The following is a 17,077-nucleotide window of genomic DNA, read 5'->3' on the forward strand; positions in this document are numbered from 1 at the left end:
AGTTGTCCCTGGTCATGTGATTATGTCCTAATAGTTCACTGTTTTATTTTCTTAGCATTTTTTGATTTCTTCAGCTCCACTGCACTTTGTGCTACTGCCAAGAGAAGCAAACATGCTTCCTTGCTTTCTTTTTGTTTTCTCAAGTTCATGATGCCTCCTCAAGAACCCTCGCTTCACCTTCATTCGGAATGTGTTTCCTCTGTGCGCTCATGACCTCCCCATTCCAGTGTCACAGCTCTGAATACACCGTTTTTAAATTGTTCACTAGATGCCACCACCCCGTAACTTCCTGATAGGGTGTCCTTTTTTCATGGGGTACCCTTCCTTCATAGGGTGTCCTTTCTTCATGGGGTACCCTTCCTTCATAGAGTACCCTTCCTTCATAGAGTGAGTACCCTTCCTTCACGGCGTAGCCTTCCTTTATGAGGTATCCTTCTTGCATAGGGTATCCTTCATTTTCCTGTTCCAGGCACTTAGACATTAGGCATTTAGTAAATATTTGAATGAACCCAATACCAGTCCTTCTCTTTGTGTGTTAAATCTTTAGAAAATCAAGTTAGAAGGTGGCACTTTGTCCTTCACAAGAACAGGGACTGCGTACTACTGTAAGCAAGGAGAAAGCGACGCTCTTTGAGTCCTTGTGTAGCTAAGTGAATTTAAGTGAGCAGGTGGATAGAAGGATGATTTTAGTAGATAAGAAAATTGCTGCAGAAATTTCTATACTAAGTACAGATTTTTGTCTATTTGTGGTTTCTGAGCATTTTGTCTGGTTTCTTTTCCCCTTCCGCTAGACCCTGATGAAATAGACTCGGAAGATAGTACTGAACCTCCGCAGAAGAGGCTCTGTCTGTCCTCTGAGGATGACCAGAGCATTGACGACTCTACGCCTTGCATATCAGTTGTTGCAGTCCCACGTAAGTCTGCTATAACAGAGGCACCTTCTGAATTAGATTTTAACTTGCACCAGTCAGTTGGCATCTCTAGGGAGACTTGAACTCTACTTAGTCAAAAAATTTGTTTTTAAACAAATGCTTAAAGCGTGTTCATTATATACCAACCGCTAAGTAGATATGTCCAATCTGTTCAACACTTCTTTACTCTCAACCTGCTGCTGTAGGCTTTATAATGAGCCTTTTAAAGAAATAATTTTACTGAGTATTCTGTCTTAACTATACTGAGAGTCTCTTCATTTTTTAAACTGATATGAATATGTATGTTTGCCCTGCTTTGTTCAAGAGTATAAGGTTTTTAAACTGCATCTTCCCCCAGCCCATCATGCTGTACAATAGATACTGTTACCATTCACTCCTACATGGGGATGAAGAAAGTGAGGCTCAGAGAGAGCATGTTCAGACATTTGCAGGTACTCTGCTTCCTCTAGCACATGCTTTAGCCTCTTGCCCACCTGCATAGAAGTTTGGTAGGTGCCTCATTTACTTAATCCTAGTGTGGTTTAGTATGGTTAGAGTCTTAACAACCTTTAAGGCAGGCTAGATTCCAGACGGAGTGCCATTGGCAGAGGCATACCAGCAACAGCACTAGATCATGTTTCTGATTTGCCTAGGAAAGAATCTGGAGTCCTGTCCCTATAAAGCCAGAGTGATGCCTTCATCTGTTGATGCCACTTTTAACACAAATTGCCATTTTTGAGATTTCTGATTTTACATATCAGCATCAAATGAAATATCTTTACCTAGATTTACATTAAGACTAGGTTTTAGCATGGAAAATTATATCTTAGCAAGTTGTATGCACAGAGCTAATTATTTCTTAAATTGAACAGAAAATAAATCGTTTTATTTCAGTTTACTATGGATTAAAAAACTGTTAAGGCTAGTATTAGTTTTCAAGTATAACATATTCATGCCTAAAATTTGGAACTAAATGAAGTTTCTTCCTGTCGATTCATGTTTTTAAATAGCTCCTACTGTGTCTGTCACTGGATCTTAAAGCTTAGTTGGCCTATCTACACAGATACAATCCTATGTGGATATTTTATAAGGCAAAGTTTTTGAACAATCTTTTGTGCGAAATTATGACTAGTTAGTTCATTATTTAAATACTTTGTTCATAATCATAGGTTCACTCTGTACTTGGCACTGTGTTCCATTTTTGTGATATTACGTCTTTGTTCATCACCTGATAAACATAGAGATGTTGACACTATCGTGCTTGTGATACTCAGTTTGTTCCTCTCATGGAGAACTTAATAAGCTGGTCTCTGAGTATATGTTCTCCATATTTGTAAGAATCGTTGATAAACTTAATTTAGGAAGGTTTCTCTTTAAAAGAAAAATAGTAAAAGCTACAGTAAAGTCACAAAGTTTAGCCATTGGCCCCTCAGCCTTTGGCTCTGAGAGTAGCTAAGCTGCCTGTCCTATGAAGCTGAGGCACAAAAGCAGCCAGCTGGTCCTACCCACCATCCCAGAAAGCAAGCAGGTCGCCCCCTGTAGTTTTGTGAAGGTAACTGTAGTTTGTATACAATGAAGGGCATTCTTTTCCTTGTGCTCGCCAGGGTACACTTATCTCTGTCATCAGTTAGCACTCTGTCACACCACCAAGTATATGTTGGCCTACAGGAATAGATGTGTTTCCGTGTGGCCTTTAGAAATTAGCAGGTGCTTTCCCTCCATAACCACTCTGGCTGCATCTTGCTTAGAAGGGACCGTAGTGCCTTCATCATAGTTGACTGCATCCACCCACAAAAACCGAGAGCAGCTCATGGTGCCTTGGTTCACTGGCAAACTATCACTAACTAAGAGAGCTGCATGTTAGCAGGTAGGGTGATCCCACTTATACCCTGTGGTCTAGGTCACCAAGTCACCCATAGGTATTACAAATACTGGTTACAGCTGAGGAAGTTACATAAACATTTGACTACTGTATCTCCCTGGAACCCAAACCAAAGTAGTCCACCCATCCAGTGCCTTAGGGCACATCTCCAGGGGGGAAAAACTTCCACTACCTGTAAACCTGGTAAGAACAACTTAATGTGCAGATTTAAAAATGTAATGGATGTATGTAGAAAGACATGAAAAGTAAGGTAACACGTTACTGCCAAAAGAACATAGCTAAAGAAAGCAAGTTCAAAGAAAAAAAACTGCCTTTTTGATAGTTTAAATAATAATCCTAATTCAGTAAAACATAAGAGAATGAAATTAGGAAGGTACCTTTTGTTCTAAATAAAAAATTCAGCAAAGGTGTATTATTAAAATATGTAAACTTGGGAGCTAAATAATATAATAAATGAAATTTTAAAATATAATAGAACTTAAACAAACTAGATGAAACAGAGGAAGGACCTCTGAGTCCGTGTTTCTGAGCTTGAAGTTATAATAGTTGTTTAGAAATAACTTAGATTAAAAGAAGAAAGCGGCTGTAAGACCTGAGGTTAAACAAATGATATTATTATTAGTATTTTATAATAGAAGGAAATGGATATATACAAATGGTTTTGGCAAAGCAACAGTTGAATATTTTTCAAGTCTTCAGTTACTATATACATCCAGGTCCAAGAACCTCAGAGATTTCTAGTAGATTCATTCAAGAAAGATCTTTTTTGAGGTATGTTATGTCAAACTAACAAAGGCCCAAGACGAGAGCGCCAACATATGTGGGATCTTTTCTAAACTAGCTGCAGACTTCTCCGCAGAACTCTTAAAGGCCAGAAAAAGAATAGACATTTAAATTGTACAAATAAATAAATATGTGTGATCAGTAACAACATGAATACGTTGTTCAGCAAAGTCCTAGCATTCAGAAATGAAAAGTGCCTTCCCAAACAAGCTAAACCAGACGGTCCATTTCTGTTGGCCACTGCAGCTTTGTAGTGCTGAGAGACTCCTTCACCACAATCAGAAGGACATCTATCTTTAAAAAATCTTTAAAAAAAAAAAAAATCCTGAAAAGCCAATATAAAAGCTCATTTGGGGAAAGCATATATATGGCTTGGATTGATAAATCACTAGACTGTTCATAAAAAGACACTCAAAAATCAGACCAAAATGAAAAATTATAATTGATACAAGAGAAATATGAAGAATTAGAGATACCAATATTTTTAAAGGACTCTAGTTAATAAATGGGAAAACCTCCAAGTGAATAAGTTTTATGGACACATATATCAATACCAAAGTTGAAGCATTGAAGACAGAACATTTGAACAGACCAATAATGGGTAATGAGATAGATCATCTCAGGCCAAATAGAATGGCTGTAATGTTTATAGAAGTGCAGAAAAAGAAGGCCTCTTTCACACTATTGGTAGAAGTATAAGTACAGCCATTCTGGAAAACAGCATGAAGATGGCTCCTGGAGTAGAGTTGATAGGTAATCTATCAGGAAATGCCTGCATTTCACATACCATGATTATAGCACTGTCCACAGTCGCCAGGATGTGGCTTCAGCCTGTGTCCACCCACAGAGGAAGGAGATGTGGCTTGTGGACAGTGTGGAATATTAATCTGGACGTAAAAGAATAAAGTGCTGCGGCTAAAGCAACAGCGTATCTTAGGTTAAGTAAGCCAGGCCCAGGAAGCTGAAGAAATTGAATTTTTGGAGGTAGGGAGTAAAACGGTGGATGGAGTGGGGAGGGGGCAGACTGCGGTGTTTTGTGATGAAGAAGACTGCCGTTCCCTGTGCAGGGGAGTGGATAACTTAGAGATAAAGGCTAGGGTAGAAACCTGAAATGCTACATCTCACTAAACAAAGACTTATGTGTTAGACTTTATACAGGTTGATTAGCATTAAGATGTATATCTAACTAGAGACGCAAGTTTTACGTCCTTCTAAAGCAGAAGCTAAAATCACCTCAGTTTAGTCACTAGCTCACTGCTTCTGTGCAGCCTGCCAGGCGTGTATGCCCTTCCTTACTCACGGTCACGGTCATTGCCTGTGCGTTACTCATGCCAGTGCATGTATACCCTTCCTTACTCATGGTCACGGTCATTGCCTGTGCGTTACTCAGGCCAGTGCATGTATGCCAGGCATGTATGCCCTTCCTTACTCACGGTCACGGTCATTGCCAGTGCATGTATGCCAGGCATGTATGCCCTTCCTTACTCACGGTCACGGTCATTGCCTGTGCGTTACTAATGCCAGTGCATGTATACCAGGCATGTATGCCCTTCCTTACTCACGGTCACGGTCATTGCCTGTGCATGTATGCCAGGCATGTGTGCCCTTCCTTACTCATGGTCACGGTCATTGCCTGTGCGTTACTCATGCCAGTGCATGTATGCCAGGCATGTATGCCCTTCCTTACTCATGGTCACGGTCATTGCCTGTGCGTTACTCAGGCCAGTGCATGTATGCCAGGCATGTATGCCCTTCCTTACTCATGGTCACGGTCATTGCCTGTGCGTTACTCAGGCCAGTGCATGTATGCCAGGCATGTATGCCCTTCCTTACTCATGGTCACGGTCATTGCCTGTGCGTTCGGTGATTTTTTTTGAGACCCCAGTCCCTCGCTCTTTGTTCTCCATTGTTGCTCCATTGTCACCACTCTTGAGTCACTTGCTGCTGTACATTTGTGATCTTTCAGACCTGTGTCCTGTTGCTCCCAGCTCCAGCTCAGTCCCTCTGTAGTGGTGCTCTGTGATCCCTTTCAGCTCTGGGCCCACGGTCATGCCACTTTCTCATTGTTCTTTCTGCACCGGGTCCTTCCTTTCTCCTCACCCAGTGGTAGTGTTGTGACTGCTCATTATATTCAGTCTTGCAGTTACCTTCAGATGCCTTTCCCTTCTTTTCTTTTGTTGTTCTTTGCTTAAGCTATAACCCCATCTAAATTTGGTTTTGCCTATTTATGATTAACACAGCTAATCAAATGGTCTTAGAGAAAGGCAGAATGAACAAGCTGGCTTGGCTTTGTAGCCCTCACAAATGGGATATGTGATCTATCAGGACAAGTCACAACAACTCTTGTTCACTCTGAGATCAGTGTTTCATGTCCCAAAATCTGATACCTCACCTTTCTTACTCCGAGACATGCTTGCTTTCTCTTTCAGAGGAAATTGAACTAGTGAGAAAATACCTGTACATTCCATTGCCACACCTGTCTTTACCTGTGTCTGTGTATCCTGGTCTTCATCGGCCAGCTGCGGCTTTTCCATGTACCAGCTCCACGTCTTCGCGTACTCAGATGTAGTTCTTACGTCTGACTTCTAAATCACTAGTGGCTCATCCTCTACCTGGATGACCCCCCTCAGTATAAACACATTTGTTTGTAAACTGAATCCCTGAAGCCATTTTTGGCCACTGTCCAATAGCCTGTCCTTGCCTCCGTGTCTTTTTTTCCTTAACACATCCCAGGGTTTCATCTTTTACCAAAACTTTTTCCTGGGTCTCCAGAGATCTTGTGATTTTTGTCTTAATCTGTCAAAAGTTTTTCTCGTTACTGGCTTCTAGAAACACCTCTCTCTGGTTTTCTTTCTACATGTCCATCTTTTAGTTTGACTTGTGCGCATCCACCAAACTCTTAAATACAGAACACTCCAGCACTCAGACCTGGTGCTTAGACTGCCCCTTCTGTTCTTACTCATTACCTAGGTGATCTTATTTGGTGGTTTTCTCTCTGGTAATGACAGCCCCACGTATTTTAACCAGACTTATCTTAGACATACCTGTTACAGTAGAGTCACCTTCAGGGTTTTCCTGAATTCTTGATATTTGGTAAATATCTCAGTTATTTATTTAAAACTGACTTCCTGAATATTCACGAATGCTTAGTAGTAGTCTGTTCTTCTTGTTGCTTGTACTTAAAGAAGGGGGACAAGCACCTGTCATCCTTGACTTTTCGATTTCCCACACGTCTAGTGTGTCTTCAAATCTCATTGGTTCCATCATCACTATTCAGAATTTGATCTACTTATGGTTCCACCTAGTCCAAACCCCTGTTCTCTCTTACATTAGAGCATTAGCCTCTTTCCGATGTCTCTAGCCCTTCTGCCCTTCAGGTGTTTTCCTCCCAGCAACAAGAGCAGTGCTGTTGAAATCAAAGTGTCTGTGTCATTTCTCTGCTCAGGATCGTCCTGTGCTTTCTAGTCTCCGAGGTGAAGTTGTCATCTCTGCAGTTGCCTACAAGGTCTCACGGTCTCCTTCTGTTCTTACTGCATCTGCTGTAGCAGTAGACTTGGTTGTGCTTGTGCCATTCCCAGCATGCCCTATCGCAGAGCCTTTGGCTTTTCATTCCTTCAGACGCCTCCTGCAAGACACCGCCAGGACCAGCCTTCTTCCTTTGTCCCAGGTCTTATCCCCCAGCTCTCACCTAAAATTCAGACATACTGCTTCGCTTCACCTCATTCCTTTTCCTGCTTTATTTTGTCCCTGGCTTATAAGAGTCACCCACTATCGTATCTTGTTTATTATTAGACTATAAGCCCCATGGAAGGACCTTCCTACCTGGCACTCGTGTCTATTAAGCAAATTAATATGCACTGTATTGTTAAGAAGCATGTTAGGAAATTAGATGATCACATTCTCCCCGTGGGTTTCGTTAGGATAATTAGTTTCTATGATTATTATTGTGGAGATGAATCATTATTTTCTTGAAGTTTCAGAAAATGAGCAGAGCTTTGAGGTGACCATGACGGCAACCACAGAGGTGGCAGATGATGAACTTTCTGAGGGAACTGTGACACAAATTCAGGTATAGTACATCCTTAAACTGGCTTCAGTGAGGGACATGGTTATTACGTGTAGCTTATGTAAGAAATGAAAAGCGTATACTTTTACAGCATTGCAACAATGAAATCAGTGTAAGACCTGTCATTCGGGTTTCCAGTCCCCACGTGCTGTGAGCAGAATTAGATATTTGTTTGCTGTAGAGTGCTGCATGGCTGTTCAAATGGGAAATGGGATTCAGTGTGACAGTTATCTAAGTTATTCTATTATTAATAAAAATCCAGAAGTCAGATAGTAGAGTATGAATCTGTTAAATCCAAAAGCAACAGAGAAAAGCCCAGTTCACATTCCTCTCTGCTTTTCCAAGATCCAGAAAGGGCTGCAAAACTCCTAAGCCCCTCCTCCTTCCTCCCTGTGTCCCTTTTCCACCTGAGTCAGCAAAAAAAAAAAAAAAAAAAAAAAACTCTGGCTTATTCTGGTCGCCTGAGCATGAACTCTGTCCTCTGAATTAGGATTCAGTTTATTGAGTTTCAGGGGACAGAGTGGAAAGTTCTCTTGCAAATTTCCCCTTTTGTCTAAATAAAAAGATAAGGTTTTAACTCTAACATAATAAAACTACATGCAATAAGGTATTGTCTATATAAAAAGAAAAGGTATTAACTTAAAAAAAGTAAAACTATATACAGTAAGAACAATATTCAAGCAAGAATTAAATTCACAATGTCCAGTCCATTTGTATTTGGCAAACTCAGAGAAAATACATTATCTATCCACACTTGGTGTGTCCAAAGTTTTGTACCTAATTTACTTTCTAGAGTAACTAAGGAAAACTTACTGTAATCATCTAGTCTTCCACCTCATCAGAAACCCAAAATATATACAATATTACCTGAGTAAACAGGAACTGCAGAGCAAACAGCTTCCAAAACTGTAGCAATAATAGAGATAACTGGTTGCCTGGACAGTCATCCCAAGATTCCTCTGCATCATTGGGGCACCAGTCTTCAGCCTAGAACATCAGACAGACTTTTGTGAAGCAGGAAATTTTGAAGGACTGTCTTATCTTGTCCTGGCAAAGCTCAGCAGTACCTGTGTTCTACTTGTCCAGTATGGATAGCATGCTTGTCAGCAATTGAGGCAAGGACGGTTTCTTTCAAAAGTGACTTACTTTGCCCGCAATGAAAACAAACTCCAGTGGAGGTTCTTTGATGCCCAGTCCTTTTTTGAAGTAACTTGGTGCTGCCAGGAGCAGATGTGTCTCACTATCAAGAATAGGCCTTATGTTATGAAAATATCTTAAATGGATATTCTATAGGTCTCTGAAGTAGTTGAAGACCATCTATCTATCTAGAATATATATTTGATCTTGAAAACATTTCTAGCATGGTTACAAATTTGATTGCTTGATGACTACTAATCTATATTTCTTAATTATCCTGTGTAGTTTTTAATAATAACTTTGAAGGACTAGAAATTTATATTAGATTGCTAAGTGAGCTGCATAGGTACAATAACTTAAACAAGAGTAGAAACACATATACAGTATAAGATCAGTAACCTTATATTTGTATCAACATACAAAAATATACCAATATAAATGTTTGAGACTAATATTTGCTTTTTTAATTTAAAAGAAAATTCAATAATTACCCTTTTATTCTATCAAATCTATGTTCCCTTTTTTCTTTTCAGAACGAGATCCTTAAATCTGATCTCCTTTGTTTAGTTTTTCCTTGTTTTTGACCGATGGCAACTTACAATCAATTCCCCTGTAACGACAAACATCCCTAACTCATCAACTGACCAAAAGCAACCTACCCTATCTATTGGAAATGTGGGCATTGTGTTCCTAAAATTACTTCCTGATGTCTGGGGAAACTAAGATAGTGGTCAAATCCTGAGAGAACTAGCTGTTCGTCTTGCTGTTATTGATAATGCAGGGCCCATCTGAAGACCTGACTGAGTAGTCTGTTAGGCTGGACTGGCAGTCACCTTGAAATTTCCTGAGCAGTTTGCAGTCCAAAGCTGATCTTTGAATGTTGTTTGTCAGCTTAGTGGCTTTATCACAATTCAGGTATAATCATCATTTGTGGAACCCCATCATTCTTTTGGATTCAATAGTCGCTGTTAGAAATGGTCACAGTTCACTGCGGGAAACAACATTTTAAATGTCATATGCAGCAGATCTTGGAGAGGTTAAAGGACCCCGGTTTATTAAATATGTCTGGGATACACAAGCTTAGTTCCTAATTACTTGCTTTAGACTCAAGTCTAAAATCATTTTCAGGAAGCTAGAAGCCTAGATCTAAAATTAGTTATGCTATATGACCATTACTATGGCAACAAAAAGTTTATTTTATATATACTACATATATAGTATATTTATAATAAACTTTGAGATGTTTATACCTTAAGAAAAGTTTTGAAGAATCAAAACAAACCCAAGAGATTATGAGATTAGTGACAATAGAATGGTTACTTAATTTTTTTTTTCTTCTGTTCCATACCAGGTGGCTCTTCTGACGTGAGACAGAGACTTTAGATTTTTCTTTAGCAACCATGTTTGGGTTTATAGAAAGAGAGCAGTACTCCAACTCCAAAGCCAGCTTTAGTTTTTGATTGAGTTGGGACTACAAATAGATCATTTGGTTTACATGTCTATAGGTTTACAGCAGAAACAAGTATTTGGGAAGATGTCTGAAATTTTAGCCTGTTGGAAATGTTTTTTTTTTTTCCAATCTGATCAGATGAAAAGCATTTGTTAGTCTTATAAGGTAGTTTTTTGATTGAATGACCAAATCTTTTGATGAACTGTCACCTCTCCTCATCATGAGGTCTCTCCTGTATGAATCTAATCTCTATCAATCTTGATAGTATCCATAGCATTTCTGATTCTGTGGAAACAAAAGCAAAATCTTTCCCCAACAAGTACCATGTACTCTATCTCTGGGAGTCTTTATTACTGCTTTCTGTTTATTAAGCATATCTTTTAAAGTATAATTTGATCTTTCTACAACTGCTTATCCCATAGGAGTGTGTGGTAGACTTGTAATATGCGTTACATTACAATATGCGAAAACTTTCATTTTACTAGAGACGTGCTACAGCATCGCCAGTCTTAATTTGTACAGATGTACCCATAATGGCCATGACTTCTAATAAATGTGTAATTATGGAATCAGTGGTTGCTCATTGAAATCCTAAATATGTAGCTATGGTACAGTGCACATATTTTAGTTTTCAAAACTGTAAAATAAAACATATCCATTTGCCAAATATCAATCTTTTTAAAAGATTTTTATTTATTTATTTATGCAGTATCCTGCCTGTAGGCCAGAAGAGGGCACCAGATCTCATTATAGGCTGTTGTGAGCCACCATGTGGTTGCTGGGAATTGAACTCGGGACCTCTGGAAGAGCAGTCAGTGCTCTTAACCACTGAGCCATCTCTCCAGCCTGAAATATAAATTCTTGAAGTATTTTTTGAGTTACTTCCTATAGGTAATGGAGTTTCATTATACACAGAGCAAGTAGGGCACTTCATTATAATTTCCTTGGCTTGTTGCCAAGTGATAGAAAAGTCTTCCTTCAAACCTTTGCTGTTAACATGGTGTTTCTTAAGAAATTCTGAGCCGTCTGGTACATTTCCTACCAATAGCTGGTCCATTCCATCATTACCTGTGCTCGAGAGCCTGGTAGACCCCTACAGGGTCTGATATGTGTTGTGCACAAGGAAAGATTTCTATTTCTGATTACTTTGTTATAGTTAATTCTGAAGCATCTGGAATACGTTCAGCAGTTTTAATATGTAAAACTTGAGCATATTGAGAGTCAGTAACTATTTTAAGAGGTTCTGGAAAAATCTAATACCGTCAGAATCCCGTATAATTCTGACTTTTAACTTGATTCATAAGGGCTTTGAGCCATTTTACTTAACTTTTCTGACTTAGAACCTGTTTTTCCTGATTTATTTGCATCAGTATAGAATGTAGGGGCTCCAGAAGTTGGTATTTCTTTTATTATATCAGGGAGAATCCTTATTAGTTCTTTCTATAAAATGAAATCTCTTGCTTTTGTGTTATATGTTGCTAATCTCTCCCTGAAAAGAATACTGCAAGAAAATGCTCATTTTCTGCCCATAATGAGGCAATTTCAACATTAATAATAGGCACCACAGTTTATAAAATCTCAATTTTCCTTTTAGAATCAATTCAGAAACCTTTTCTACATAGCTCTTTAATTTTTTGCTCTGTGTGGTAAAACTGTCCATTCTAAAATATTGTCTTCTTTCTGCATAAGAATTCCTGTGGCAGAGTGTGTAATGGTAAAAAGAACCAGAATACAGTACAGCTCAGGATCCAACGATCCACATGCACATCCTGTAATTTCATTTCTAACAAACCCAGTTCTCTCTCGGCCTCAGCTGATAATTTTCTTAAACTATTTAAGTTGTTTTTACCTTGTCAGGTTTTAAAAAGTTACTTAGTTCTTGAGTTGTCAATCCAGTTGGGGACTGTAGCCAGTTAATATCTCCTAACAATTTTTGAAAATCATTAAGAGATTGTCATCAATCTCTCATGATTTATACTTTCTCTGGTTGAATTTTTTTAAAGCCTATCTTTTATCCTAAATGACTAATAGGGTCTTCCTATTTTTTTCAGGAATTTGTGACTGTTCTTTAAAGTATCTTTTTTTCTTCCATTTTGGTTTTTCTTGACAGAATTTCTTTTATTATGTATATAGTGTTCTCCCTGTATGTCTGCCTGGAGACCAGCAGAGGGCACCAGATCTCAGTAGGAATGGTTGTGAGCCACCATGCTGGTGCTGGAACTTGAACTCAGGACCTCTGGAAGAGCAACCCGTGTTCTTAACCTCTGAGCCATCTCTCCAGCACAACAATACCTTCTAATATTTCTCTCAGAAGCATTATTTTGTGGTTTGTTTTTGAGATTGGAGGTACACTGCTGCAACATGCATCCCCATAAATTCATTGCTGTGTTAGCCATATGTAGTTTTAATTTTAATGTTCCCATCTGTCCTTCTGACTGTATATACTTGACCCATGTTGCACATTTTTTATCTGAGATAAAGTTGCAATCCCAAGAAGCTGAACATTTACATCCTAAAAGGCTAGTGTGGATGCCAAGATTTTGGTGAAATTATTATGTCTGCACCTGTGTCTACCAAACCCTCAATTTCAATGCCATTTTTATGTATGCTTTTTGTTTTGGTCTCTGGTTATTTATAGCAGTTTATCAAAATACTTGCTTTGTGATCTCTCCTGAACTTCTTGCTGTCTTTGGTCACATCCAGAGCAATGTGGTTTTTAACAACAGGTAGTAAGTCTTTTAAAGCATGCCCAGGGTCAAGACTGTTCTGTGTAGCTTTGTTCCTCCCTACGTAGTGTGAGTGCAGAAGGATCTCAGGTGCAGTGACCGCTAACGCTATCTTAGTTCTTTGAGAGGAGCATGCACCATTCAAGGCTGCTAATCGTCTTCACAGGGCTAACACAACATTGCCTGTTAAGTGAAGCAGTGATTTTGCAGTGATATAATTTTCTCTGATAATCTTTTATGAAGAAACCATATAAAGTGAGAGGAAATCACCCCTGAGGACATTAGCCAGCCTTAACAACCAAGGAAGGGGGCTGCTCTCTCCTATGTGAAGCTCACAGCAACTGGATAGAAAAGTTCATTTTGTATACAAAATGCCCAAATGATTTTGGAGTATCTTTTTTTTTGTTGTTAGGTTGATTGTTTTTCGTTTTCTTTTGAGATAGGATCTTATTATGTAACTCCAGCTGTCCTGGAACTCACTTTTAGACCAAACTGGCTTTGAACTCACAGAGATCTGCCTGACTCTGCCTTTGCCTCCCAAGTGCTGGGATTAAAGGCATGTGCAACTGCACCCAGCTTGGAATATCTTACTGTTATTTTCTGAAGCAGAAGATATATAACCCAGGCTGGGAAGCCAACATCCTGCCTCAGCCTCCCGATGCCAGGATTCTAGATATGTGCCTCAACACCCAGCTTCCCCAAATGATTGTATTCACCTAATGTATAAAAAGCTGCAGCCAGTGTACACATGAAATTGAATTATTATGTTAGAATTTTATAATTCCTAGCCTCAACAAATGTAAATCCACTTGGGCATTAATCAAGCTTCTAACCCCCCCTCCCTTTTTCTTTTTAAAGATTTTACAGAATGATCAACTAGATGAAATATCTCCATTGGGCACTGAGGAAGTTTCAGCAGTTAGCCAAGCATGGTTTACAACTAAAGAAGATAAGGATTCTCTCACCAACAAAGGTAAGATAAGCTGAATATTGGATCCTAATAGCAGAAGCCTTGGGACTAGAAAGGCTTGTTGTCATTAAGATTCTGGATTGAGACGTCCTTGGTGGAACCAAGTAATGTAATTGAACTTTCTATTGGATTTAAATTTCACCATGAATGAGACCATAATGCCACTTATTTTACAATAACTGGTACCTTTGTATTTCTGATACAGATTCAGTTTTACATGTTATTTTTAAACAGATATGCTGTGGTGGCATTTAAGAGGCAATTCAGTTATTGTGTAAGAGGAGAAAGTGAACTTTTCTTGTGTTTTTGAGAGTCTCTTAGAAGGTTAAACATGAGAACGTTTACATTGCTATGCCGCTCACCAGCGCATCTGGGGAAGCTGTTATCAAAAAACAAAGGACTGTGGGATTCACTGTGCTACTCTAGCGGAAAGACACAGATGAGTGAAAGCCTCAGCCACAGTACAGCAAACACTCCTAACAATTTACCTGGGAGCTGGCTTTTTATGTTTAGCTCTAGAATCTTTAGTCTTTTTTTTTTTTTGGCCTATAAAATTAATTTTTTAGGAAAGAAACTTTTCCAAAATCTTTTGAGTACGATTTGACTGTCCTCTTATCTCAGCAATGTTACACTTCCACAAGAGAAGTGGTACTTTAGAAATCGGCTTATCCGGTAAGGTTACAGTAGGTACTGCACTCAGGACATTTCAGTTGAATAGAGCACTTGGCTAACCCAGTTCTGTTCTCAGTGGCAGTTTTACCACAAGAGAAATATGTTGTGTTTTATTCCTCTCAAACGGTAATATTTTGTGTAATAGTTCTTTTATTTGTATTGCACTAATTTCTTTTAAAGGACATAAATGGAAGCAGGGAATGTGGTCCAAGGAAGAAATCGATATTTTGATGAACAACATCGAGCGCTATCTGAAGGTACCCCATGATACGGTTTTCACAGTTCAGTAATTGGTTCACGGGTGATTTCAGGTAGTAGTTTGTGTAATTACTATGAATGTCTCACTAATTTTTATAACAGAAAATTGATGTCTTAATAATTTCAAGTTCCGTGACTATATTTTTCTATTTTTAAAGCAGATTTTGAATTTTCATCACAAAGTAGCCTTAGTTGCTGGCTGAAATTAGGACAGTAATGCTCATTGCTACTCGACTTGTAAGCCCTCCCTTGTCTTTCAGGCAGGCTGTGAGTTCAGCTTGTCCGTGCCTGGGGGTTTGCTTCTCTTTTCAGCTTAACTCATGCTGGTGCTATTGCTTTTTAAACAAACAAAAACAACTTTAAGTTCATTGGCATAGGCTTGTAATCCTTGTCATCTTCACTAAATGTCATTGAATGTAGAGTTTTTGAGAAGTTAATGGAAACAGGAATCCTCTCAGTACGTACTATCGTACTATCTATCTGAGCAAAAAAGGAAACAAGAAATGATATGCAAGGTTTCTACCATGCAAATGATGTGCATGAGATGGACCTTAAGAGTTCAGGGAAGAATTGTTTCCCAGGATTGGAACAATTAAGCATGATTTGTTTTTAAGGCAGGGTCTTACTCTGTTGCCTGGGTTGACTTGCAATCCTGGCTAGCTTTGGGCTTGTGGCAGTCCTCGTCAGCCTTGTGGTGCTATTACAGACAGTTTCTGAGTCTTGAAAAGCTGTGAGCTAAGAGTGGCCAAGTGTAGCTTACATTGTGCATGAATGCTGAGTGGCAAGCCCAGGACATTACTGTAACCCTATAGCTGAAAACAAGAAAAGTAAGTAGCCTTGCCACAGCTGGCATAAAGTATAGGTCAAATAAGTAGAACTATATTGTACAGGAAGTGGGAAGTAATAAAACCTTAAAGAAAATCTGATAGCTTAGTTAGGTGGTAGATTGGTAGTGGAGACCTATACACTTCTTACAGAATCCTCACCAGAGCCTTGCTGCATACCTTTGAGGTGGTATAATTCAGATATTTTAAGTGTAGATTGTTAGCATGGCTTGGGATAGGGGAGTATGCATTCTTTATTTAGCTATTAGCATTGTTTGACGTATATAATCAAAACATTGTCGCCTACCACATTTGTATTCGTAAGCTGAATTTTACTGCTAAGGTAAGCTTTGTAAACTGTAAGCTTAAAAAAACTTCCACAGGGTGGTGGTGGCACACTCCCTTAATCGCAGCACTCGGAGGCAGAGGCAGGCAGATAGATCTCTGTGTGTTCAAGTCCAGCTTGGTCTACAAGAGCTAGTTCCAGGACAGACTCCAAAGCTACAGCAAAACCCTGTCTCAAAAACCAAAACAAGAGCCGGGCAGTGGTGGCGCACGCCTTTAATCCCAGCACTTGGGAGGCAGAGGCAGGCGGATCTCTGTGAGTTCGAGGCCAGCCTGGACTACAAGAGCTAGTTCCAGGACAGGAACCAAAGCTACGGAGAAACCCTGTTGCGAAAAATCAAAAAAAAAAAAAAAAAAAAAACCCTTCCATTCTTTATTATAAATTCTCTACAAATGATGGACGAAAAGTTCTTTTACCAAGGCTATTTTGAAGAAACAAGTCAATAAATGTTGAAAAGTGCAGTTGTCCACTGGTCCCATACACTGAGGAACTGAGGATGCTATAGACAGTGACTAAATGCTTACCTGGGGGAGACGGCATGGATGGCCAGATTTGGAGAACTAGAAAAATGGTGTCTGACCTAGCAGCTCTGAGTAGATGGTCTCCAAGGCACAGCAGACTAGAGGGAAGCAGATAGACACGTGCTCTGAGTCTTGGCGAAGGGAGATGGGATTACTGGCGCGGTTTTCTGTTAGCTCACGTGGAGACTGATGGGGGAATTGACACGAGTGGGCAGTGTGGAGGGTCCGAAGTCTTGGGAAGGAGGAAAGATAACATTGTTTTTAATTCTTCATCTTATCAAATGCTTAGGAGCCACATTTAACAGGGCATTCTCATCGGTTAAGTGTCAGATAGCCCAATGCTGGGCAAAATGATAATGAAACTGCTACAGCAGAAACGAGGACAGCATGCTTGACTCGTGTTGTCCCGCAGTGCCAAGCACACAGTGCTTGCCTTTACCTGGGTTTAATTGCGATTCTGAAACTATGAATGAAAAGAGTCTAAACTTATGGAAACGATGTACCACTGCAGTTTTACTTGATTTTGACACT

The 17,077-nt window shown here is 39.4% G+C and overlaps 1 protein-coding gene across 6 annotated transcripts in view; it reads left to right on the plus strand.

Annotated features, from left to right (window-relative positions):
• The window catches only part of LOC121458875 (cyclin-D-binding Myb-like transcription factor 1), a 46,187-nt gene that overhangs the window by 11,982 nt on the left and 17,128 nt on the right, over positions 1-17,077 (plus strand). For all 6 annotated transcript variants that reach the window (XM_041668224.1, XM_041668230.1, XM_041668225.1 and 3 more), the window contains 4 exons: positions 792-914; positions 7,551-7,645; positions 13,814-13,928; positions 14,778-14,854. In XM_041668224.1, the coding sequence (XP_041524158.1) occupies positions 792-914; positions 7,551-7,645; positions 13,814-13,928; positions 14,778-14,854 (410 nt within the window). The remainder of the gene's footprint in view (positions 1-791; positions 915-7,550; positions 7,646-13,813; positions 13,929-14,777; positions 14,855-17,077) is intronic.

The sequence above is a fragment of the Microtus oregoni genome, unplaced genomic scaffold (assembly GCF_018167655.1).
Source record: "Microtus oregoni isolate MIOR12 unplaced genomic scaffold, Mior012 000018F_ref0000195, whole genome shotgun sequence".
In the NCBI taxonomy this organism is placed as follows: Eukaryota; Metazoa; Chordata; class Mammalia; order Rodentia; family Cricetidae; genus Microtus; species Microtus oregoni.